This window comes from Calonectris borealis, chromosome 29 (assembly GCF_964195595.1).
Source record: "Calonectris borealis chromosome 29, bCalBor7.hap1.2, whole genome shotgun sequence".
Lineage (NCBI taxonomy): Eukaryota > Metazoa > Chordata > Aves > Procellariiformes > Procellariidae > Calonectris > Calonectris borealis.
The window spans coordinates 1,895,035-1,918,662 of NC_134340.1; the positions used below are offsets into that span (position 1 = coordinate 1,895,035).

The following is a 23,628-nucleotide window of genomic DNA, read 5'->3' on the forward strand; positions in this document are numbered from 1 at the left end:
CAAGTCCCCCCAAGCTGAAAGCCAGCCTCAGCTGGGGGAATTGCACTGAAACGGGGGGGGGGGGCACGGGGTGTTTGCAAGGGGGGTCACCCTGGGCTGTGCGCCCCAGAGCCGCCCTCCCAAGGCCCCTTTTCCCAGGGATGCTTTTCCAGCCTTTCCCAAGCAAGGGCCTTGCCTGATGCAAGGGGGTTGTCTCCACCCAGGTTTCGGATAACTCCACCCGCCTCCTCCTCGCAGCTCCTCCTCCCGGTGCACAGCCCAGCTGGGATATAAGCAAGTCACTCAGACAACCAGGAGCAGCCGAGACAGCTGGGTGGGTGGCGTGGGACGCCGAGCCGTGACCTGTGCCGTGTCCTTCGCCTCGACGCCGGACCCCATGGCGACGCCTTCGCAGAAGAGGAGTACCCGCAGCGGGGCTTCGGGGACCCCCTTGTCCCCCACCCGCATCACTCGTTTGCAGGAGAAGGAGGACCTGCAGGAGCTCAATGACCGCTTGGCCGTCTACATCGACAAGGTGCGCTCGTTGGAGCTGGAGAACGCCGGCTTGCGGCTCCGCATCACCGAATCGGAGGAGGTGGTGAGCCGCGAGGTCTCGGGCATCAAGGCTGCCTACGAGTCGGAGCTGGCGGATGCCCGCAAGACCTTGGATTCGGTGGCCAAGGAGAGAGCTCGGCTGCAGCTGGAACTCAGCAAAGTCCGGGAGGAGCACAAGGAGCTGAAAGCCCGGTGAGTGCCCCGGGGACGGCGGGGGGGGGGACGGTGGTGGGACGGTCACTGTCGTCACGCTTGGCAGGGAGCCGGGAGGGAGGAAGGAGCGACCTGGAGGAGGCAGGGAGAGGGGAAACCCGTGACCCGGCTGGGGCAGGAGTGTCCGTGGCAGGGACCGAGAGAGGAGGGAAGCTCTCCCGGCATTCCCGCTCTCCCTCCAAGCGCCATCTTTGGCCGGGATGCCCTTGGAGGGGGGATCTGGGAGCAGAGCTGCGAAAGCTCGGGGCTGAGCGGACGTGCCCCGGGCTCCTGGGGAGGGTCTGCGCGATGCGGGGTGCGAGCGCTGGGCTGGCGGCCCCTCTGCATTCGTCATCCTGGAGCTATTCCTAAACACGCTCCAGCGCAGACCGGGAAGCGGTGCCAGCCAGCTGGCTCTGTCCTGCCCACAGATCTCGCCTGCTCGTCCTATTTTTCTCTGCTGTCTTTGGCACCGGTTAAAGAACCTGCTCGGGTTTTGCGTGCCTTAACCCTCCCTGTGCCGAGCTCTTCCTGCCCTGCCCTGCTTTGGGGCGATACCTGCATCCCTTTCCCATCGGCTGGCTCTGGGTGATGTGCTCCAGGTCTGCTTTGAGGCTCCCCAGCCCCTTCCCGTCAGGTTTATAGCTTTCCCTTCCAGAAATGCCCACCTCGTTGCCACCTCCCTGCTGCTGGCGGGTGCCTCTGCCCTGGGGACGGTGGCAGATGCCCAGCGCAGGTCCCCTGAGGACGCGGGTCCCTGCACGGGGCTCCCTGGCCGCTGTCACGCTGCCAGCCGGGCAGGGACCGGCCGCTGGGCTTCCCCGGGGCTCCGCCAGCCCATGCGGCATTGGGACCGCAGCCCTGTCGTGCTCAGCTCCCCGAGTCCCGCTCCATGGAAGGAGCAAATGGGTCCCTTTCCCACTTTGGCTTGGGGCAGGATCCGGGCTGGGCAGTGGCGGGACAACCCCCTCTTCCTCCATTTGATCTTTTGCCTCTTATTCCGGACGCCTGGTTTTGAGTCTGTACCAAATGAGGCTAAAATTATCTTCCTCAGAAGATGCCATAAATATTCTACCTACTGGGAAGGGAGTGAATGTGCAGCCTTTTACAGCTGTCTTTGAAAGCTGTGCGGTGTTTTATATTTAGCTTTCTATTTCCCGTGCGCTGCTGCAGCTCTGACCGTAGATAAGGAGGCTTTGCTCGTCCCGCTCGCTGCAAGGCAGATCCCTGCTCGCCAGATCCCAAGGATCTGGGAGGTGGCGAGATGAGGAGCTGAGCTGTCTAAAGGCTTTTGCTGCCTTTATGCAAACCCAGAACTATCTTGGCTGCAATCTTTCGAGGGCTGGAAAAAATGCCCGGCTTGCAGCCGAGAGCTGCGTGCTCAGCCCGGAGCTGGCTGTGCTGCAGAGCGGTCCCTGCAAAAAATACGTGTTAAGCTTTTTCCTGCGACGGGCTGCGCTCCCGGAGCTTGCTGTGCTTATTCCCTAACGCTGACAGATCCCCCTGAAAAAGTGCTTTGGCTCGAGGGGATTCCCAAAGAGCAGCTCTCGGTTTGGAGGTGGGTTTCGGTGGGGTTTCAGACGGCCGTTTTCGGAGAACGGGCGGTGAAGGAGAGAGGTGTCTCAACGTGGTGAGTCGTCTCTGAGTCACGGTTTGCGAGATGGAAGAGCGGCTCTGCCGGGGGAGGCCGGTGCTGTGCATTCCTGCCTCTGGCGTGCCCCTGCTTCCTTGGGCGGTGGTGGCGGAGCCACTTCCCACCCCCCAAAATCCTTGGAAAGGGGCTGCAGCTCATCTCGTGTCACTGGGGACCTTCTCGATGTGGCAGAGTTGCTCAGAGAGGGGCACAAATCCGCTGCCAAGCCGCGATGTTGCTCCTAGGGCTCCGTTTGGCCGGCGTGCCCCGAATCTTTCGGGAACGGGGCAGCCACGAGTCCGACCCTGCGGACGGGGTTCACGGGGTCAGGAAGGACCCGTCTGCCGCCCTCGTGGCGGTGCGGGCGTTGCTCCGCTCTCTGCCATCCGGCTGGGCAGGGAAGTACCGGTCCTGCCGGCTCTGCCTGCCCACCCCGAGCCCCTGGGTCAGCGCCTTGTCCCGGGCAGTTTCGCCGACCTGGGTGCAGCGACACTTTGCTTGGCTAATGAATAACTGGGCAGCCCTCTGCTCCCCTCGCTCGCTCCCCGTCAGCCCCGGGGGACGCGCTGGGTATCTCCCGCGGGGCAGGTGGCTCTGGGGCCACGTTATCAGCACCCGCAGCGTCGCCGCTGCCCGCGGCCGGGGTTGTCTCGCCGGCGCAGAAGGGTGTCTGGTTGCGGGCACGGTGCCTGGCGCTGGTGGCGTCAGCGGGTGCTGGGTCCACCCCGGGAGGGAGAGGAGCTGGGTGCTCCGTGTGGCTGGAGGGGGACAGGGTGTGCAAACAGGAGACCAGTCTCACCAGCTGCTGACGCACTGGTGCAAGAGCTGCGTGGGTGGAGGAGGGTCCTGGGGCCTGAGGCAGAGCGGGGTCGAGACGTGCAGGCAGCTGCCTGCCCTTCTGCCTCCTGCCACCCCTCTCTTCCCGGCCGGCTGCTCTTCCCTTCGGGCTGGACCCTTCCCGCTGCCTCTTCGGCTGCTCTCGATGCCGGTCCAGGAGGGGTTTCCCAAAGCGCCCGCTCCGGCTCCTTGCACCAGGGGACCCTCATCCCCGTGCAGCCTGGCGCTGGCTGTGCCCCCGGGCAAGGGACCCCCTCCGGGCACCGCTGGGGGCCCTATGCCACGCGTGTCCCCAGCCCCTGGGCTTCCCTGTCGGCTTCCCTGCGTGGCCGCTGGCTGTGCCGGAGCCACATTTGAGGCGAAGGAGAGGGTGCGGCGAGGGTGGCTGGTGACTCAGGGGTGCTGGCACCGCCTGGCATCGTCCCCTCCCAGACCGCGGGGAGAGCCAGGACCAGTCTGCAATGTCCCTGTCCCAGGTGTCCCTGACCTGCGGTCCCCACGGAGGGGCAGGCAGGTGGTTTTGGAGGGCACAGGTTCCCGCGCGGCACCGGGCTGCTGCAGAGAGATGCTCTGCACCCCGGTCCTGCCCGTCGCCCCCTCTCCGTGAGCTGGCTCCTGACTCCCGGGGTGAAACCAGGAGCCGCAGCCCTTGCCTTGCACCAAGGATCCACCTCATCCCAGATCCTCGAGGCAGAGGTGTTTGTCAGTGCGAGCCCCAGTTTGGGGGTGCAGGGGTGTAAGGATACAGCCCCTCCATCCCCAAGAGAGGAGCCCCGGGGGGGGGTTCTCAGTGGGCACGGGGTGGCTGCGCTGTGGCCGGCTCCCTCCCCCGAAACAGGAACCAGGTCCTCGTTAGCAGCGCGGCTGATGAGCGCTGGCTTCCTGAATTGCAGCCCCTAACCCGATTAAGTCGGTGCCTTGGCAGCGCCTTTTCCTCCCTGGGCCCAGATCTCATCCCTGGCCTTAATGAGGAAAAATCTCCTCTTTTCCAAAGGTTGTGGAAGGGGGGGGGAGCTCGTCCAAGGGCAGAGCAGAGGAGGCAGCACTGAGGGTGCCGGGAGCGCTGGGGTGAACCCCACAGCCCTTCCCCATCCCAGGTGGATTTTGCCCTGTGCTGGGTGCAGCAATGACTTTCCAGGAAGAAGCAGGTAAACGGGACCCGTTTACTGAAAAAAGAAGGAAAAAAAAAAAAAAAAAAAAAAGCCTCCCCGCCGCAGGGCCGGGCGCTGCCTCTGTGCCGCCTTTAGCAGCGATGAGCTTGCGTTTGGAACATTTTGCGTGGGGGAGAAACCTCAGGCTCCTGGGCTGTTTCCCCCCCTTCTGTCTCATAGAAACCCTGCCAGGGAAGGAACGGTTTGGCTCGGAGGAGGCTTTGCCCTTTCGGAGCAAACAAAGAACAGCTTGTACAGCCGGGTGATGCTTTGGGGGAGCAGGCGACGCGGAGCCGGGGCTGGTCCAGGACCCCCCATACCCCTCGGGAACCCTCTTAAACACGCCGCCCCTGCGTCTCCAGCGCTCTGGACAGATTTATTTTCCCCTGACATCCCCACCCGGCAGCTCGGGATGGCCGGGCACGCCTGCCCTCCCTGCACACTGCGGGGCTGAAAGGCTGCGGGGCAAAAGCCCCGTTGCTTCGAGGCTTGAGGTTTTCGTTAGCTATTTCTGTGCAGGGGGTATTTCTTCTCTGTGCAAACATCCAGCCCGCCTTTTTCCCAGCTCCCCGATGATCTCCGGGAGAGGAAAAGGCTCCGGCACTTTCGTTTCGTAGCTCCGCTCGCATCGCCGGCATCTTCCAGACGCTGCCGTTACCCCCTCCTGCTGCAGGGCTGGGCCGTCCCCTCGCTGTGCGGCGTCTTCCCGGGGATGAGGGGGACCGAGAGGAAATCCCGTTGCCTTCAACATTTTGATTACGATAGGATCCACCCTGGCAAATTAAGGACCTTAACCTCAGAGCTGAGGGATTAAAGAGAAGCAATTGCAAAGGGAAACGGGGCTGGTTTTGGCGTGGCAACGCATCCAGCCCCCGTACAGCACCTAGCGCAGCGCGTCCCAGCCTGCCCTGGCCGCGCTTGCTGCCACAAGTGTTTTTCAGCCTCGCGTGCGTCACTTCGGTTGACTGAAGCCCATTAACACCTAAACTTCGGAGCCCAGCAGAAGTGAGAGCCTTTCCCGGCAGAGGCATGCGAAGAGGGCGGCGTGGCCGGGGTGGGGCACGCCGAGCTGCTGCCAGCTCTTTATTTTGCTAAATTCGTGCCCTTTGGGAGCAGCAGTTTCCTTCCCCGCTGCTGGCAACCGGGATGGGAGGAAGCCACCGGAGCTCTCCCCTTGGTCCTGGGCAAAATTAGGGTTGGCATGGAGGAATCGCTGGGAAGCATCAGCCCGGTGGGTTCGGGATGGGCTGCCCCAGGGCAGAGCTGGGAATCGCCTCCCGCTGTCCTGCCACCAGTTTCGTTACCCGTTTCCCCGTCCTGCTCCCTTTGCGAGGCCGTTTGCTGAGCCTCTTCCTCTGTTTCTGGCTCGGCACGTTCCCAAAGAGCCGAGGCCGGTGCCGTGTGAAACCTGTATCTGTCCACAGCTGCCGTCAGTCACCCGCAGCCCCTCACCGGGGTGTCGGGGCTGGGTGCCCACCTGCCTCCGCTCCCTTCCCCTTCCTGCCGAGGGTTGAATAGCCCCAGTGTGAAGCTGAACAACTGCAAGGGGCTGGCACGGTCCCCGCTCGGTGCGGAGGCAGCTGCAGCCCCCGTTGCACCAGCCCCTAGCACAGAGACGGCTGCGCTACAGCCGGGCTGTCGGCCACCCCGGAGAAGCTCCGTTTCGGTTCGTGAAGGGCGTCGCAGCAGGTCTGGGAGCCCCAAGGTGTGAGCTGTGGGTACTAAGGAGAGCCAAAGGGGGTGGAACTTGGTTAAAGAAGTGCATTGAACCTTGCCCGCAGAGATGCCACAAAACCAAAAGTGGGGTTAGGAGGCCTCTGTTCCTGAGCGACGCTGAGTCAGCATCGCCCGTTGTCGATCGTAAGCGAATTTCCTTTCCATGATGAAGGCGAAGGCGCCCGTGGCTGGGGTTATCCTCCAAGCTGCAGCCAGCCGTGATGCTCTATTGCTGCCTTCCCATGTTTCGAGCCAGGAGGTGCGATGGCAATAGGGACAAAGTTCCCCCGACAGCGCGGGGAGCGTGCGTGGTGAATGCCCTGTACTTTACCCTGCTTAATTACGGGCTTGCACCATTGCAGGTGTGGGCGCCGTGTCCCTGCAAAGAGGTGACGGAGCCAGGGTTAGGAGAAAACACAGCTCTTCTGAAGCTTTTGAATTTTTGCGTTGGGGCTGTGAGTGGCCCAGAAGCACCTCTGTAGGAGAAGGTTTCTGATAGCAGAGGTCTCTCAACCTTCTTGGACAAAAGCCACTTGCTCTGGCTCCTGCTTCCAACATCCGCGTCCTCCTGCCCTCGGTGCCCCCAGTGCTGGCGGAGCAAAGCTTGGCGTCTCCCTGCCGCAGGGCTCAGCTGGAGGCCGAGCTCGGAAGCGCCGATTTATTGGGGTTCTCTTTAATAACAGTTTAGGGACACGCTTTCTCCACTAAAGCCCCAGCTCTGAGTCACGTGAGCCCCAAAAAAAGTCCAAGCTCTTGACATGGATGTGTAAAGTGTGGGCTTCAAAGGGGTAGGAGCCCAGAGGAGACTTGGCCCTAGTGCTCATGGGCACCCCGTTGTTTTCCAGCCCTGGGGGTGGCCAATCGCCCCATTGCAGCTCCCAGTCCCCACTGGGGAGAGCCACTTGTCCCCGTCTCCTTGCAGTACGGTGGCCAAGCAGAGCTCTGGGCTCGCCGGTGGCTTCGGGGAGGGCTCTGGATCCAGCCCTGGCCGCGCTGCAGCCCAGTGGTGAAGCAGGACACGAACAAATAAAACTTCAGTGCCGCTCTCCGTGTTTTTTTAACGCCTGTCCCCCTCCGTGGGGACAGGGGCAGGAGAAGGAGGATTGAAGACACCGGGGCAGGGGGATGAGTCACGCTCAGCTGCGTGTCTCTGGGCTGGAGCAGGGTGCGGTCGCCGCGGGGCCGTGCTTTGCCGCATCTTCGGGAGGCCCCCGCCACGCCGGCAGTCGCGATCGCCTGCCCCTTCCTTCCTGGCGTGACGGGTGCTCGCAGATAACCCGCTCCCCGGCAGCGTCTGCGGGGTGCAAGGATGGCACCGTGCTGGGCTTGTTCCCCCGATCAACTCCCCGCAGCCCTGCGGGCACTTGGAGAAATGAGGGAGAGTTTTGCAAAGCTGAGCCTTCACGCCGTGGGCTTTAAGGGGGGAAGCAGAGCATTGGGGAGAGCAGATTTGCTCCTTGGCGTCATGCTTTTGCAGGCTGGGTTGCACCCGGAGCCCCCATTTGCAGGGCAGAGGCGCAAACCTGCGGCATGCGCGTCCCAGCTTAGCAAGCGGCGCTGCCTTTTGCAACCCAGCCTTGGCTCTGTTGCTCCGATGCAAAAAGCTGCCAGACGGGGTCTTGCCCTGTGGCGAGTGCTGTGCGGGCACGTGGGGCTGAGGGGAGGGAGGTGATGGGGAGGCTGAAGCCTCTTGCAGTGGCCCCGTTTGCAGGGTGATTCTGTGCATGCGGCAACTGGGGTTAAATTGCACTTTCTAGGGATGCCACATCTGCAGTCCTCGCTGGTGGGGAAGTGGTTATTTCCTGCGCACGTGCCGAGCAGGTCTGGGCTTCAGCCTGGCACAGTGCACGCTGGCAGGGAAAGTGGGCAGAGGTGTGCCGGGAGCATCTGCCGCACCGGCCGCGTATGGCAGAGCGCAGCAAAACACCGGTGTTCATCTTTGCCGCCACTCGTCCCTGCGCCGAGCCGTGTTTTCCCAATGGCATCGCATTCAGACCCATCCCGGCAGCCACCCTGACAGAGGCGGCGCAGCCGGGAGCTCGCAGCGCCGGCGGTGACTCACGCCGGCAGTTAAAGCAGGCAAACAAGGCGGCTCCGGTGCAACCCGCACCAGCCTCGCCGCCGCTGCATGCAAACAAACCTTGTGGCAGTGTAAACACCTCGCCTGCCTTTATCTGCGCTCTCGGAGCCGGGATAGCAAACCCTTTTGTTCCCAGGAAGATGGGTGGCAGCTGGATCCAACAATCCCCCGCTTTGTTTCTTAAGGAAATTTTGCTGGTCGGAAGCTTTGCGTGCCCAGATTTATGGAAAATGGGGTGAGCTGCTGCTGCTGCTGGAGAGGAAAAAGGAGACCTTGAGCTTGTTCCCTTGGGTCTTCTCCCCCTCGTCCCATCTTGCCCAGGGACCCTGTTCCCCGCTGTGGCTCGCTGCAATGCAGCAGGCACTGGCGGGGGTGCAGCTTTCTCCCCGCAGCGTAGCCGGGGCAGCGATGCCCCCGTAAGCAGAGCGACCTCCTCATTGCTTTCCATCGCCCCACTTAGGGGCTGCAAAGCTTTGCATGCAGAGGCACCCTCGGACCGCACGCGTGTGCAGAGGGAAAGGAGGCGACGGCCGCGTTTGCATGGTGGCAAAGCGTTTTCCTTGCTCCTGGGGCTGGGATTTGCAGCCCTGCTCCTTCTCCGCTGCCCCCAAGTCCTGGCCGCGTCGCCAGCTGCCAGGTCCCAGTGGAACACGAGCTTACGACTGTTTTCTGCCCCCATCCCAACGCTCCCGGTCCCGAAGTTATGATTAATATGAATGACTCAGCTCACTGTTTTTAACTACATTTGTAAGGCCGTGTCGAATCCCCCAGGGAAACATTTGGGAATCTGCGCTTTGTCTTCATCCTTCAAGGCGGTGGTTTATAGGCTTTGCATTTCTCATTCATCAAGAGAAGGATGCGTTAAAGTAAATCTAATGTTCCGGGATTTCTACGGAGGTGCAACACGAGGAGTCGTTTTAGGTGCAAAAAAAAAATTACGTACAAAAATTTCCCAGTAAGTTTGAACCCAGTTATTGCAAAAACTGGAATTTGCTGTGTCGGAGTAAGATAGTCAAGGCTGAGCAAAATCCCTTAAATTTCATTCAGTCCAAAATGTAATTGTTGCGTGAATTATATTAGAGATACGAAACTGCCCTTGTCACCATTGCGAATGCTCACAGTATTGCGACGAATCCTTTGAATTTCCTTGTCCTCTCCTCTTCCCAAAGGCAGAAGTATGCACAATGCAGGCTAAAGCTTTAAACAGGCTTTTATATTACATACCACACTACAAATTGTTAGTAAATTCTGGATTGGAAAAGCAAGTTTTCCTCTTGTGCCTTTTCTCCTGAAACCTTGTCCTCAGAAGATGGAAAGTGAGCAACGTGGAAGGTGTTGTACTCACATATTTGAGCTATGTCTGAAAAAATTTCCTTTCCAGCACAATTCCAGTCTTTTTTTAGAGAGTTCCTTTTTCCTGGTGAAGGTCGTTATTGCTTTAATCTATATTTAAGATGCTTTAAGTCCAGGCCATCAAGTGTCTTTTAGATAAACTGATTCAAAACTCTACGGGAAGCCAGCAAAAGGCAAGCTGGCGTGTTCATAATGTACGGGTTTGGGTCGTGCCGAGCTTGGGCTGGCGAGCGGGGACTGATCAGTGTTTGATCGTGGTTTTCCAAGCAGTTGAGGTTTTTAGAGTCTTTGGTGATTTTTTTCAATGGAAAATGCAGTTTTGGCAAGCGAGGAACCAACCCTCCCTCTGGAAACCCCAGGATCAGCCAATCCTCTCGGGACCTGCAGAGACAAAAACATTGGCCAGGTTTTTTCCCCGTGCGCCCTGCCGACAAATTGCCGAGCTCCGCAATAGCGGGGACAAAGCTGGGGCTGGACCAGTTTCGCTAAATCAAGTTTCAACTGGTGACACTTTGCATCTAATCCCAGCCTGGAGGCCTGGGTCTCGGCTTGTTCCAGGTAAACCCAAGGGTTTTGGTGGCGAAAGGAATCCATAGGGAAATTCTGCCCTCGTTTTGCTCGCTCGTCCCCGAGGCTCAGCCGCGAGCGGTGCCGGGCTCTGCGCGCGCCCGGCACCGGTGGCTTCCAGCAGCCGATGCTCACTTGCTCTTTCCCAGCTCTTTGCGTCCTCTTTGCATCTGTCTCCTGTGACTTGCTGCACCCCGGAAAAGTTAAAGGCAGCTGTGAAAGGGGGTTGCACGGGCAGCGAGGCACCGGCAGACCCGCTGGGAAGTTGTTACGCCCGCTCCACGCTGGGGCACACGGCTGTGGGGAATAAATCCTGCCCCTTGTCTAGGCAAATAGATTTCTGCCTGGTGCAAACCTCACCCGGGGTCCTCAAAAGGGACAGCGGAAAACCAAGTCCCCTCCGTTCCCCCATCGACTCCCACATGGGAGCCGGCAAAACCCCCTTTTCCAGCTATAAAACCCCTCTGGTAATACCACCCGCCCTTCGAAACCACAGAGCCCTCCTGTTACTAGGGGGGACTCAGCCCAAACAGCAACGTCACCCGGTGACTTGGGATTTCCATTTCGAGCTGCCGGCGAAGGCTGGGATGAGTCACCAGCGCTGGCGTGACAGCCGGGGAGCGAGTGCCACCGGGGCTCCCCAGCCAGCGCGGGGTGCGTGAGGCTTTTTAATATACTATTTATTCTCTGAAATAGCGTTTCCGGCTTTTAAGTAATGAGGGGGGCCAGCGGTCCCCACCGCGGTCGCGTGCCTCGGTTTCTTGCAGCGCTGATGAAGCCTAATCGCTTTTCCCCATCGTCAGAGGCGAGGCCGCGGGGAGCCGGCGCGTGGGCGCGGGGTGTTCGCTCTGGCGTATCCAGCGAAAGGAGAAAAACTCTTAAAGGCTTCGCGGGGAGTATTTGTAGCTGGTTCCTGGAGGTAGCAGCTGTGATCGGGTCCGGTCGCGCTGGACTTTATACGCGCCCGCAACTCCCAGCGAGGCTCCTGGTGATGGGGTTTGTGGAGGGACAGGGATGACCAAAATTTTGGGAACCCCGGACCGAAGGGTCCGTTTGCTTCCCTATGAAATGCTCTTTGCTGGTTCCCACCGAAGCAGCGGTTTTGGTTCATTTATAGGGTGCAAGGAAAGGCCAGATCCCAATTCCAGGAGGGGGAAGTCCAGCTCTTAGGAGATGCCAACAAACTGGGGCCATGTGGAGCTGAGCAAACCCCAGGGACGAGCGTGCCAGGAGCTCGCCAGGAGCGCGAGGCACGGCCGGCACCAACCCTGGCACCGGGAAGGGGCTTTGGCACAGCCGATGCTGGAGGGTGGGGGCTGTTTCCAGGCGTTCTTGAACACAGCCGGCCCTGGCATCCCCTGGCCGCCATTTGGCAGGGGGTTGGTGCCTAACAGGATGCTGGCTCCGCGCAGATGTTGTCCTCGCTATACATCGCGCTGCCTATTTACAGCTCCCCTGCTAGGAGACCGGCTTGTGTTTATCCTGGTGATTTGGCAAAGGCACAGCGGCACGGATGAGTCAGGAGCTGGGAGAAGCTGCTTTGCCACATTCCCATTGCCCCACCGCAGAGGTTTTCCCAAAACCGCCTTTCCTCATGTTGTCCCTGCTGCTTGCCCTGTGGGACCCCGGTCCCTGGGATGGGGGGGCAATCCCTGGGATGGGGGGGCGATCCCTGCGATGGGGGGAACGATCCCTGGGATAGGGGGAACGGTCCCTGCGATGGGGGAGCAGTCCCTGGGATAGGGGGAGCGGTCCCTGGGATGGGGGGAGCGGCCCCTGCGATGGGGGAACGATCCCTGTGATGGAAGAACAATCCCTGCGATGGGGGGAACAATCCCTGGGATAGGGGGAACGGTCCCTGCGATGGGGGAACGGTCCCTGGGATAGGGGGAGCGATCCCTGGGAGCGATCCCAGGTGCTGGAGGCAGCGCAGTGCGGGGCAGCGAGCCCAAGGTGAGGCAGAGCAGTTTTTCTGGGTCCTCCCAGCAATCAGATCCATCACAAAGCTCCTCGGGCACATGATGCCTTTCTTGCCTCAGTTTCCCAACTTGTAAATATGTCGTAAAGCCTTTTCTGGGGTGGCGTTTCCCCAGCCTTGTGGCAGGCTTGCAGGGGAGCAGGCTGGCGTGTCGCCTGGCTCCCCGGCAGCAAGGTGAGAAAGAAACCCGCAGTCCCCGGGGATTTGCAGACGTGCGAAAAGATTTACGGATGGGGCATGAGCCTGCGAGCTCCCCTGACTTAGCACCTTGTCTGGGGTGGGGCGGCTGCCATTTGGAGGCAGGGAAGGAGGGGAACGCCCGTTTCTCCCACTGGCTCCATCCCACCCCGTTGGTTCCCTTCCAGCACTGCCCAAGCGCCGCCGCGCCGAAACGGCAGCCGCTCCGCCCGCGGGAGCAGCCTCGCGCTTCAGAAATGATCGGTAGGAGGGTGAAACCAAAGGGTGTTTCCTAAAATGCATCTCGTGGGCTTTCTCGGAGGGGGTTGGCACCTTTCCGCCAGCCCGGCGGGGCGCCTGCCCAAAGCCGCTCGCCTCCCGTGAGCTCCGATGGCTCTGGTCTGTCTCGGCTTTTCCAGAGGGAAAGCCCGGATCTGCCAGGTTTCTGGGCTGGGATTTCGGGGCAGAGGGAAGGGGAGCAATAGCAGATCCTGGGCGCTGCTCTGCGGGGCTCTCCCTGAACCTTTTGCAGGGACCGTCCGCCCTGAGGGTCTTCAGCCCCGGCCCTTTTTGAAGCCATCGCGTCAGCTTTGCAGGCTCGTTGCTGCGTCTGCGCTGAGTACAGTCAGAGCAGGTCCAACTTTCCATTAACATTTGGATTTTCTGGCAGCTCAGCTGCAGTTTTCTTTTTTTTTTTTTTTTTTTTCCTCCTTCCTGCTTTTAAAAGCTAAAAATAAAACGTCTTGAGGCCCCTTTTCCCTCCATCTTTTCTCGTGAGACATTTGTTTCTTGAGGATTTGGTGCCTCTGTTGTGTTTTCTCCTCTTGGCTTCGATAAACGCTTATTTTTACACCCGACTCTCCCAGCACAGGGGATCAAATCCTGCGGGATGCTGAGCCCATGTCCCGTGCACGCAGCCCTTCAGGGTGGATCTCTCCTTCCCTTTTGGCTGGCAGAGGATTTGGGATCTTTGAGGTTCTAGCAGGCAGGATGGGGAGACCAGTGAAACCCTCCGGGGAGGAGGAGGAAGGTCCCCGTTGGGGAGGAGGAGGAAGGTCCCTGTTGGGGGGGGAGGAGGAAGGTCCCCGTTGGGGAGGAGGAGGAAGGTCCCCGTTGGGGAGGACGAGGAAGGTCCCTGTTGGGGAGGAGGAGGAAGGTCCCCGTTGGGGAGGAGGAGGAAGGTCCCCGTTGGGGGAGGAGGAGGAAGGTCCCCGTTGGGGAGGAGGAGGAAGGTCCCCGTTGGGGGGGAGGAGGAAGGTCCCCGTTGGGGGGGAGGAGGAAGGTCCCCGTTCGTCCCCTTGCCGAGGGAAGTGGGAGCAACGCAGCTGCCATGAAAGTTTTTATTTTTAGCCCAGTGCCAGCTGGAGCCCGGGAGGCTGCAGGGGAAATAAAAGCAGGACCCAACGGGAGGCGAGGGGAAAACTCAAACCCTGGCAGGGCTGGAACGGGGATCGCAAGGGCTTGCGTGGGCACAGGGGTCCCTGGCACGGAGGGGGCTTGCACGCCTGCTGAAATCTCATCCGGGGGCTGCCGCGTTCGGGGTCCGGGCTGTGTTTTGAAGGTGGGAGATGCTCAGGACCCAGAGAGCCGTGTCACGCAGACCTCCGGACTCGCCGGAGGAAGGGAAAGGACAGGACAGGATTCGTCTCGCCCCTCTCCTTGCTGCAAAACTGCTCCCGACCTCAGCCCGGCTGCCGCTGCAGCCCAGCCGGTGAGGTCCGAGCTCCCGCCTCCGCTCCTCCCTGGTGTAACCCAGAGCTGAGCACGGGAGGCTTTTAAGGAAAAGGGATTTGTCCTCCAGTCTTCTGGGATTTACCATGCGGCTTTCTAGGCATCGATGCGTTTCGCCCCGAGCCCTGGTTCCCTCCAGTCCCTGTGAATCTGTCGCCGCTGCGGAGACACAAGTGTAACCATCCACTCTCAGCATTTTCCCCTCCGAATTTCTCTTATAAATGGTACTGGTACCCAAGTCTCTGCGGCCGACACGGCGAGCAAAGAGCTACAGAAGCAAAACGCCAAGGGCAAGCTCTTCCCAGAGTTAAGCGGTGGTTAACTCGATCAAGGACAGCAGGATTAAACCCTGCCGGTAGTGCCGGGGTGGCCACGCTGGCTGCAAGGGCGAGCCGCTGCCAGATGGGAAAACTCGGCCTCAAACGTTGCTTGCAATGAGCCGAGGAGGCTGCGGATCCGCTCCCAGATGGCATTTTTGTCCTATGAGTCACTGGCACGAAAGGAGTGGGTTGCACGGGAAGGACCCGCCGGCGTGGCGCTGGGGCGGCCGGCTGCGGCAAGCGGGACCGCGGTTCCCCGCGAAAGGGGGCTAATCGAGTACGGCAGGGCCTGGCGCCGTGTGAATATCTCGGAACAACTTTTCCGTGCTGGCTCGGATCAGGAAGCAGAAAGAAATGCAGGAAAAACTGCTGTTGGCCAAGCGAGGAGCTTGGTGCAAGTCTGGGAACGCCGGTCCCGGCTCGTCCTGGGGTCCCGGTCCCCGTGGGCAGGAGGAGTCGAACCACCTCCTCAGCGTCTCACTGCCGACGTTCCCCATCCTGCCCCGGGGCCGGATCCTGCAGGCTGAGCCCCGTCTGTGCCGCAAGCCCCTCCCTGGTATTTTTTACCCGTGACCTAATGGCGCGGGTGCGTGCTCACCGCCCCAGCAATCTGCACCACGCGCCGGCGTGCAGCCAGCGCTCGCCCACGGCCGAGGAGGGGGGGCACCGCAGCCGGGGTGCATCCTGCCTCCACCAGTCCTACACCCGATTTTGCGGGAGGTGGGGTGACAACCTCTGTCATGAGCCGACAGCGCAAGCCACCCCGGCGCTGACGGCCACTGGGTGCCGCAGAAAGAGCATTGGGTCTTTTCTTTTTATAGGGCCTACCAAAATAGCGTCAGGTTGCGTTTTGGTGGTGTAGTGGGATCAGATTCCCCAGGCACGCAGCGACGTGTCTCGGGTCTGCTGCCTGTAAGAAATGGCCTTGACCTGCTGTCGGAGGGCTCGAAAAGCAAGCGGGGAAGCGGAGGCGCAGGATAGCGGGGGGGCTCTGGGCTTGCACAGCAATGCTGGAGGCCGGCAGACCCGACCGCCGTCCTGTGCTGGGAGGCTGAGCCCGGCCTGGGGCCACGGGGGGTTGGCATCGCTGCTCTGCACCCACCAGGTGACAGCGGCGGGCTGAGCTCACGGTGGGGTTCGTCCACACCTGGGGCAGCCCCCGGTCCCCGCTCATCGCCCGGTGCCCTCCATCCGCTCCCGGGAGAGGCACCAGCCTCCCAGCGCTGGCAAGGTGTCGCAGGTTTCCCTGCCCTGCTGCTGCCTTGGTTCGGCAACCCTGGCTCCAGGGCAGCTTCTGCACCCTCCAGCACCCCCGCTCCTCCCCAGCTGCCGCCGCACCATGCAGCCCCGAGCTGCACCGTGCTAGACTATGCAGCACTGTTCTGCACCGTGCCGCACCGTGCCACACCGTGCCACACCACGCTGCACCGCACTCCACTGTATCACGCCACGCTGCACTGTGCCGTACCACGCCACACCGCACCGTGCTGCACCGTGTCACGCCACGCTGCACTGTGCCATACCGTGCTGCGCTGTGCCGCGCTGTGCCACACCACACCGTGCTGCACCGTGCCACACCACAGCATGTCGCACCGTGTCACACCATGCTGCGCTGTGCCATGCCACGCTGCGCTGTGCCATGCCATGCTGCACCATGTCACACCACACCACGCTGCACTGTGCCATCCTGTGCTACACCATGTCACACCACCCCACGCTGCCCCGTGTCACCTCACGCTGCCCCGTGCCACCCCACGCTGCACTGTGCCACACCACCCCACGCTGACCCGTGTCACGCCACGCCGCGCTGTGCCACACCACCCCACATTGCCCTGTGTCACCCCACGCTGCGCTGTGCCATGCCGTGCTGCACTGTGCCACCCCACCCCACGCTACCCCGTGTCACCCCACGCTGCCCCGTGCCACCCCACGCTGCGCTGTGCCACACCACCCCACGCTGCCCCGTGCCACCCCACGCTGCGCTGTGCCACACCACCCCACGCTGCCCCGTGCCACCCCACACTGCGCTGTGCCACACCACCCCACGCTGCCCCGTGTCACCCCACGCTGCCCCGTGCCACCCCACGCCGCGCTGTGCCACCCCACCCCACGCTGCCCCCTGTCACCCCACGCTGCCCCGTGCCACCCCACACCGCGCTGTGCCACCCCACCCCACCCCACGCTGCCCTGTGTCACGCCACACCGCGCTGTGGCACACCACCCCACGCTGCCCCATGCCAGCCCACGCCGTGCTGTGCCACCCCACGCCGCGCTGTGCCACCCCACCCCACCCCACGCTGCCCGGTGTCACTCCACGCCGCGCTGTGCCACACCACCCCACGCTGCCCCGTGCCAGCCCACGCCGTGCTGTGCCACCCCACGCTGTCCCGTGCCACCCCACGCCGCGCTGTGCCACACCACACCACCCCACGCTGCCCCATGCCACCCCACGCCGCGCTGTGCCACACCACCCCACGTTGCCCCGTGGCACCCCACGCCGCGCTGTGCCACCCCACGCCGCGCTGCCCCGTGTCACCCCACACTGCGCTGTGCCACCCCACCCCCCCCCACGCCGCGCTGTGCCACACCACCCCACCCCACGCTGCCCCGTGCCACCCCACGCCGCGCTGTGCCACCCCACGCCGCGCTGCCCCGTGCCACCCCACGCCGCGCTGTGCCACCCCCCCCCCCCCACGCCGCGCTGTGCCACCCCCCCCCCCCCCCACGCCGCGCTGTGCCACCCCCACCCCCCCCACGCCGCGCTGTGCCGCTCCGGCAGCGGCCGGGTCCGCACTGACCTCTAGCGGGTGCGGCCGGGCCCGCGTTGCTCGCGGGCGTTACAGCCCCGGGACACCCCCCCAGTGTTCCCAGCCCTCTCTGCTTTCCAGTATCCAAGCCGGTGCTGGCCGGGACGCGCCGGTCCCTTTGGGGGGTGGGTGTTAGGTACAATCCTGCAGCTCTTTGGGGGGGCGGAGGGGTGCGGACGTGATGCTTTGTGTGCTTGGGGGGGGGGCAGGGTGCGCTGCGGGGTTGCTCCCCGCCGTGCCCCTCACCCGTGCTGTCCGGCGCCTTGCAGGAATGCCAAGAAGGAAGGGGACCTGCTGAGCGCCCAGGCGCGCCTCAAGGACGTGGAGGCTTTGCTTAACTCCAAGGAGGCCGCGCTCTCCACGGCCCTGGGCGAGAAGAGGAACCTGGAGTCTGAAGTGCGGGACCTGAGGGCGCAGGTGGCCAAGGTGAGCGGTGGCAGCCCTGTCCCCAGCTGCCCCAGGGACCCCCCCAGCTCCCCTCTGCGCCAGGGGACTGGGGGGCAGGGGCACGGCTGGGTGGGTCGGTCCCCGGCCAGCACCGGGTGCTGTGCCTGGACAGTCCCCGGGAGCCGGCTGTGATGGTCCTTAATTCCCTGCAGCTGGAAAGTGCCTTGAGCGAAGCCAAGAAGCAGCTGCAGGATGAGATGCTGCGCCGCGTGGACGCTGAGAACCGGCTGCAGACGCTGAAAGAAGAGCTGGAATTCCAGAAAAACATTTACAGCGAGGTGAGCCACGATGTGCCGCTGCGGGATAACACCCCCTGTGTGTTGTGTCCCCGTCCCCAAGCCGATCCCACCCCGAGGTGACACCGTGTCCCCTGACCTGTCCCCAGGAGCTGCGGGAGACCAAGCGCCGCCACGAGACGCGGCTGGTGGAGATCGACAACGGGCGGCAGCGGGAGTTCGAAAGCAAGCTCTCCGAAGCCTTGCAGGAACTGCGGAGCCAGCACGAAGCCCAGATCAGGCTTTACAAGGAGGAACTGGAGAAGACCTACGGGGCGAAGGTGAGCAGCACCCGCACGCCGCCGTCCTCTTCCCACCCTGCCCTGCGGGGTGCCGGTGGGCAGAGGGTGCTGGGGATGCTAACCCACCCGTCTTGTCCTCCAGCTGGAGAATGCCAAGCAGTCGGCTGAGAGGAACAGCAACATGGTGGGTGCTGCCCACGAGGAGCTGCAGCAAACCCGCATCCGCATCGACAACCTCTCCTCTGAAGTCAGCCAGCTGCAGAAGCAGGTGAGTCAGGACCGAGGGATTCCTCTGGATGTCCACCCCCGGGGATGGTCCCCTCCTGGGGATGGCCCCAGGAGGAGCAGCCCCTCCTCACCTTTCCTCCCCACCACAGTTGGCCGCCAAGGAGGCGAAGCTGCACGATTTGGAGGATATTCTGGCCAGGGAACGCGAGACCAACCGGCGCCTGCTCTCCGACAAGGAGCGGGAGATGGCCGAGATGCGGGCACGCATGCAGCAGCAGCTGGATGAGTACCAGGAGCTGCTGGACATCAAGCTGGCTCTGGACATGGAGATCAACGCCTACCGCAAGCTGCTGGAGGGCGAGGAGGAGCGGTGAGCACGGGGCGCTGCAGCCGGTGGGCTGTGCGGGTCCCAGCCTTCGTGTTCTCACTGGTTCCATCTCACCTTCTCCTCCTGCCCAGGCTGAGGCTGTCCCCCAGCCCTTCCTCCCACAAAGGTGCATCCCGTAGCCACTTGTCCACCCCGGGCTCCTCCAAGAAGAGGAAGCTGGAGGACAGCGAGAGTCGGACCAGCTTCTCCCATCACGCCCGGACAAGCGGCCGCGTCGGCGTGGAGGAGGTGGACTTGGAGGGCAGATTCGTCCGTCTCAGGAACAAGTCCAACGAGGTGCGTGTGCCTTCGGGGAGGATCCCTGGGATCCCCGGGGGTGCAGTTCAGCCCCACTTCACCCCGCGGGCAGGAGGTGAAGCCTGGGGAGGAATCGGGGATCTCAGGGTTGCTGCTCTCTCTCTTGCAGGACCAGGCGATGGGGAACTGGCAGATCAAGCGGCAGAATGGAGACGATCCCCCCATCACCTACCGCTTCCCCCCAAAATTCACCCTGAAGGCTGGCCAGGTGGTCACGGTGAGTCCCTGCCCGCTGAAGGATCCAGCCGAGATCCCCAACCCAGCCGGGCCGTCGGTGACACGGAGCGGTTGGAGCCAGGGCGCAGGCTCCTTGGCGCGTGGCTTTTTTGGGGGGGGGTACAGACCCGTGTCTCCGGACTCTGGGCTCTGCAGACCTGAGATGTTGCTTTTCTCTGGGCTTTTCTCCCTAGATCTGGGCCTCGGGGGCTGGGGCCACCCATAGCCCCCCCAGCAACGTGGTGTGGAAAGCCCAGAGCAGCTGGGGCTCCGGGGACAGCCTGCGCACCGCCCTGATCAACTCCAACGGGGAGGTGAGAGCCCGATGGCAGCACCGGCTCGGGGCACAGGGGGGTCGGCAGACACCGGACCCCCCCCCCAACTCCTTTCCCGTCCCCCCACCCCGCAGGAGGTGGCCATGCGGAAACTGGTCCGCACCGTGATCATCAACGATGAAGATGAGGATGAGGACGACGATGAAGTTAACATCCACCACCGCCATCACCACGTGAGTACCGCGCTGGGGAGGGCACTGGTCCCAGGGGGTCTGGCGCAGGGGAGCTCGGGTCCGGTCCCAGTCAGGGTGGGAGGCAGCTCAGCATCACGCAGGATCAGGCCTTATGGGAGAAGGCAGTTGGGAGGCTGCTGTGGAAACAACCACCCGGGAGAAGCCAACAGACCTCCGGCACCTGGAGATTATGGCTTGGCAAAAAAGCTCTAGAGACCTTGCTGGAAGTCATCTCCAACCCTGAGCAACCTGGACCTGCCTCGAAAAGGGCTGGAGGAGCCACGAGGGAGGCTGAGCTGGTGCCTCGCATGGCTTGGAGGTGGAGGACGGGACGGTGGGAAGTTGACGGACGACACTTCTCGGCGGCAGCTGCTCCATCCTCTGCGCTTCACGAGGGCGCTGGAACAAATCCAGAGGTGACTTTGTCCTTCCTCTCAGCCCATCGCTCCCCTCACGGAGCTGAAATATGCACCAGGAAGAGCAGCGGGCAGAGAGCAGGCAGAGAGCAGGCAGCGTGCCAGGAGCGGAGCTGCAGCCGCTTCTCCCCGTATCAAAGAAAACCTCCCTGGCCGCAGCCCAGGAGCCCCCGCCGGCCCCCCCCGCAGGGAGAGACCTGTCTCGCCCACGAGATGCCCGCGGGAATCGTGCACGGAGAGATGCCCGTCGCTGTCACGCTGTGCCTCCACGCTGGTGAAAAATTTGCCAGATGCCGCTCCCCGGGGCTCTGTGTGACAGGAGCAGGATGGGGCGGCCGTCATCCGCTTTCCTTTGAGTTCTCTGGATCCGAAGAGACGGATATCGATTATCCCTGGGCGGAGGAGCCAAGCTCCTGCAGGCCAGTGCTGCCCATTCGTCCGGGGGGCTGAATCTTTTCCAAGAGCGAATTTCCCATTGGAAAGCAGTCAGCCTGCACTCTCCCAGGCAGCGAGGAAGAGGATGCTCTTAGATAAGCACAAGAGAAGCCGAGTTAAGACGTCTCCTGTGTGCTGAGAGCCCGGGGTGCGAGGACAGGGCAGCAGGGACAATTCACCCATCTGCAGCTCCAGTAATTTGGGATTATAAACATTATAATCATAACAATAATAACAATAACAACAACAACAACAACAATAATAATAATAATAATAATAATAATTTATTATTTTTAAACCACCTGATGGAGAGGATGGATGGAGTGCGGACCCTCTTTGAAGACTGACTTGCTCCTGGGTCACACCGGCGCTGCCGTGGTCCTCAGGGCAGGGTGCTGAAGGCAGAAGATGCTCGGGCGGGTGCTCAAGGTCGTTTTGTCTGTTCCTCCCCCAAATCTAGGGTAGCTGCAGCGCCTCTGGGGACCCCGGCGAATACAACCTCCGCTCGCGCACGGTGGTCTGCGGCACGTGCGGTCAGCCGGCTGAGAAGTCGGGCAACCAGAACACCGGTATCAACACCATGTCCTCGGGCTCGTCCACTTCCAGCGTGACCGTCACCCGCAGCTACCGCAGCATCGGTGACTCTGGCAGCATCGGCCTTGGGGACACCTTGGTGTCCAGGACCTACCTCCTGGGGAACTCCAGCCCCCGTAGGCAGGTTAGTGCCGTTTCCAGATCCCGGCTCCAAGCTGTCCCTGCATCACCCTTTCTCAACACGGCAGCGCCGCGGGGGTCCCTTCCCCTCCTTCCTCCCCTCCTCTCTGCTTTTCCTCTTGCCCCGGGCACCTTCGGGCTTGCCCAAGCCTCTTGGTAAGGGGAGCGTGGAGAGGGTTTGGAAAAGGACGTGGCCGTATCCCACCCCATCCCACGCTCGGCAGCCCCGGAGCATCCCTCATCCCCCGCGGCTCTTGTTCCACCACTGCCCAGCGTTATTCATGCTGGTAACATGAATATTTCAGCACTTGAATATTAAAACCCTCAATATTAGTCAATATTATTACCCTCATATATTACCGCTAATTCTCAAATTTCTGACTTCAGTGCTATAAATAGCCCAGCCGAGGGTATTTATTAAACCCCAAGAGCCAGGGCGGGCAAAAGCCAGGGGCACAGGCGGTCCGGGCACCGTGGGCATCCAGAGGGTCCCGCTTGGCCGTTGCTGCCTCCTTCGCAGCCAGAGCAAACGGATAGTAACACTGAGTTATTTTTAATTTTCTTCTTTTTCTTTCTTCCTCCCAGGCTCAGGCTGTGCAAAACTGCAGCATCATGTAACTCCGTGGCACCATTCCTGTGTTTCCTGGCCATCTCGAGCTAGTTTTTTCCCAAAGCAAAAGAAATTTTTTTTTTCCTTTAAAGAAATGATATCAAAAACCGAGGTTGGGTTTTTTTTTTGTTTTCTATAGCAGGAATTTTATATATATATATATTAAAAATGCTAAAAGATGCTTTGATTTTTTTTTTTTTGTAAAGAAAAAATCTATTTCTATAAAAAAAAACCAAACAAAAAAAAGCTTTTCAGCTTCAAAATTTTTTTAAAACTTCAGCCAAAGACACCGAGGAATTGTGTTTACCAAACAGCCATGCAGGAAGAGATTGTAGTTTAATAGCTCTTTAGATTATATCTTTTTTGCCAAAGCTTTTTATATAGGATTGGGAGAAGCAAAGCCATCCCCGTCAGAGCTGCGCGCTCCTGCGTGCGTCGGCTGTCGCGCCGCGGCAGGAGCGGATCCGCAGGGGTGCTGGGGCAGAGGCTGAGCTGAGAGCCCCGATGCCGTTTGCGGATCACCCTGGCTGCGCTGGTGGGCACGTGCCGTGGAGGGCTGCTGGCTCCAGCAGGGCACGGCGCCTTTGCGACCCTTTTTTTTTTTTTTGTGGTTCTGAACCCAAAATTCCCTTTTCTTTCTTTCTTTTTTTTTTAAAAAAAGAGAATTTTTCATTTCACTGCAGTGCTGGCACAGGGGAGGGGGGCTCCCGGCAGCTTGCGGCCGATGCCCCACGTCTCTCCGCGGCCGTGCGGGCATTACCCCCCCTGCCAGCCCCTGCCAGCCCCCCCACCGCTCCACGTACTGCACCGCCCGTCCGAGGCACCTCTTGCCCTTTGGGTTTTCTTGTTTTTTAAGCAGCCGAGTTGTGCCTTAGCCCAGGCGGGGGCCGCTCCGGAGCCGGGCTGGGAGCCCCCCGAGACCCCGCATGGCATCGAGGATAGATGGAGTAGGGCAAGTGAAAACCCGCCGGAGCTGCATCCCGGGACCAGATGGATTTGGCGAGTGGGGTGACGGACCTCGCTCCCGCGGGCTCGGACCCAGCGGGGACCCCCTTGAACCCCCTCTTTGGGGGCTGCTGCATCCAGTGGGGTTCACCCCTGTTTTTCTCGGCTGGGGTTAGTCGGGCTCTTCTCCGGTGGCAGGAGCCATTTCAGGGCAGGATGAGGCCGAGGATGCTTAGTCCAGGACAGGGCTGGTTTGCCAGGGAGGCACGGAGGAAGGCTTTTTGTTTGAGTGAGGGGGATTTTGGGGTCCGACACAGGCAGCTCCCCTCTCTGCAAGGGTCCATCCAGCCATTGACGGAGATTTCAGCTTTTTGCCTCGATTGGGGAACGCCCGCAGCACCCCCCTGCCTCGAGTGCAGCCCGGGGGGGGGCAGGATCAGGTCCCCAGCACAAGCCCCCCCGCTCCGGTGGGATCTGGTGAGGGCGCGTATGTATCTGTGCTTGCAAAGCTTCTGTATTACTGCCAGAATCAATACAGCCGAACCCTTCCACCCCGTCTGCTGTCGTCATTGCTCTCCTGGGGGGGATTTGGGGGGGGCTCTGCTGCACCCCAGCCTGGGGCTCGCTCTCAGCCCGGGGAGGGGGGATGTCTTTTAGCCCCGCAGCCAGGGCTGGGGCTCAGCACCCTACCGTGGATAGGGGGAATGCAGGGTGGCCCTGTGCACCCTGACTCAGCCAGGTGGGTGCCCCGGGGTGGGATGCTGAGAACTGGGGCAACTGGGGTCCTTGCAGGGTCAGGAGCCCCCCCGGACCCGGCACTGATATGGGAAG

At 61.5% G+C, this 23,628-nt stretch overlaps 1 protein-coding gene across 2 annotated transcripts; it reads left to right on the plus strand.

The window, feature by feature from the left end:
- The first annotated feature begins 255 nt into the window (after positions 1-255).
- Positions 256-23,352, plus strand: LMNA (lamin A/C). 2 transcript variants are annotated; one of them, XM_075133452.1, is made up of 12 exons: positions 256-726; positions 17,346-17,502; positions 17,676-17,801; positions 17,909-18,079; positions 18,183-18,308; positions 18,418-18,638; positions 18,728-18,932; positions 19,063-19,170; positions 19,364-19,483; positions 19,579-19,677; positions 20,989-21,246; positions 21,828-23,352. In XM_075133452.1, exons 1-12 carry the CDS (start codon positions 377-379, stop codon positions 21,858-21,860), a joined length of 1,974 nt encoding a protein of 657 aa, XP_074989553.1. In that variant the 5' UTR covers positions 256-376; the 3' UTR covers positions 21,861-23,352. The 2 variants fall into 2 exon arrangements, with proteins under 2 accessions (XP_074989553.1, XP_074989554.1); XM_075133453.1 differs by lacking the exon at positions 256-726 and adding an exon at positions 2,047-2,284.
- The last annotated feature ends 276 nt before the right edge of the window (positions 23,353-23,628 follow it).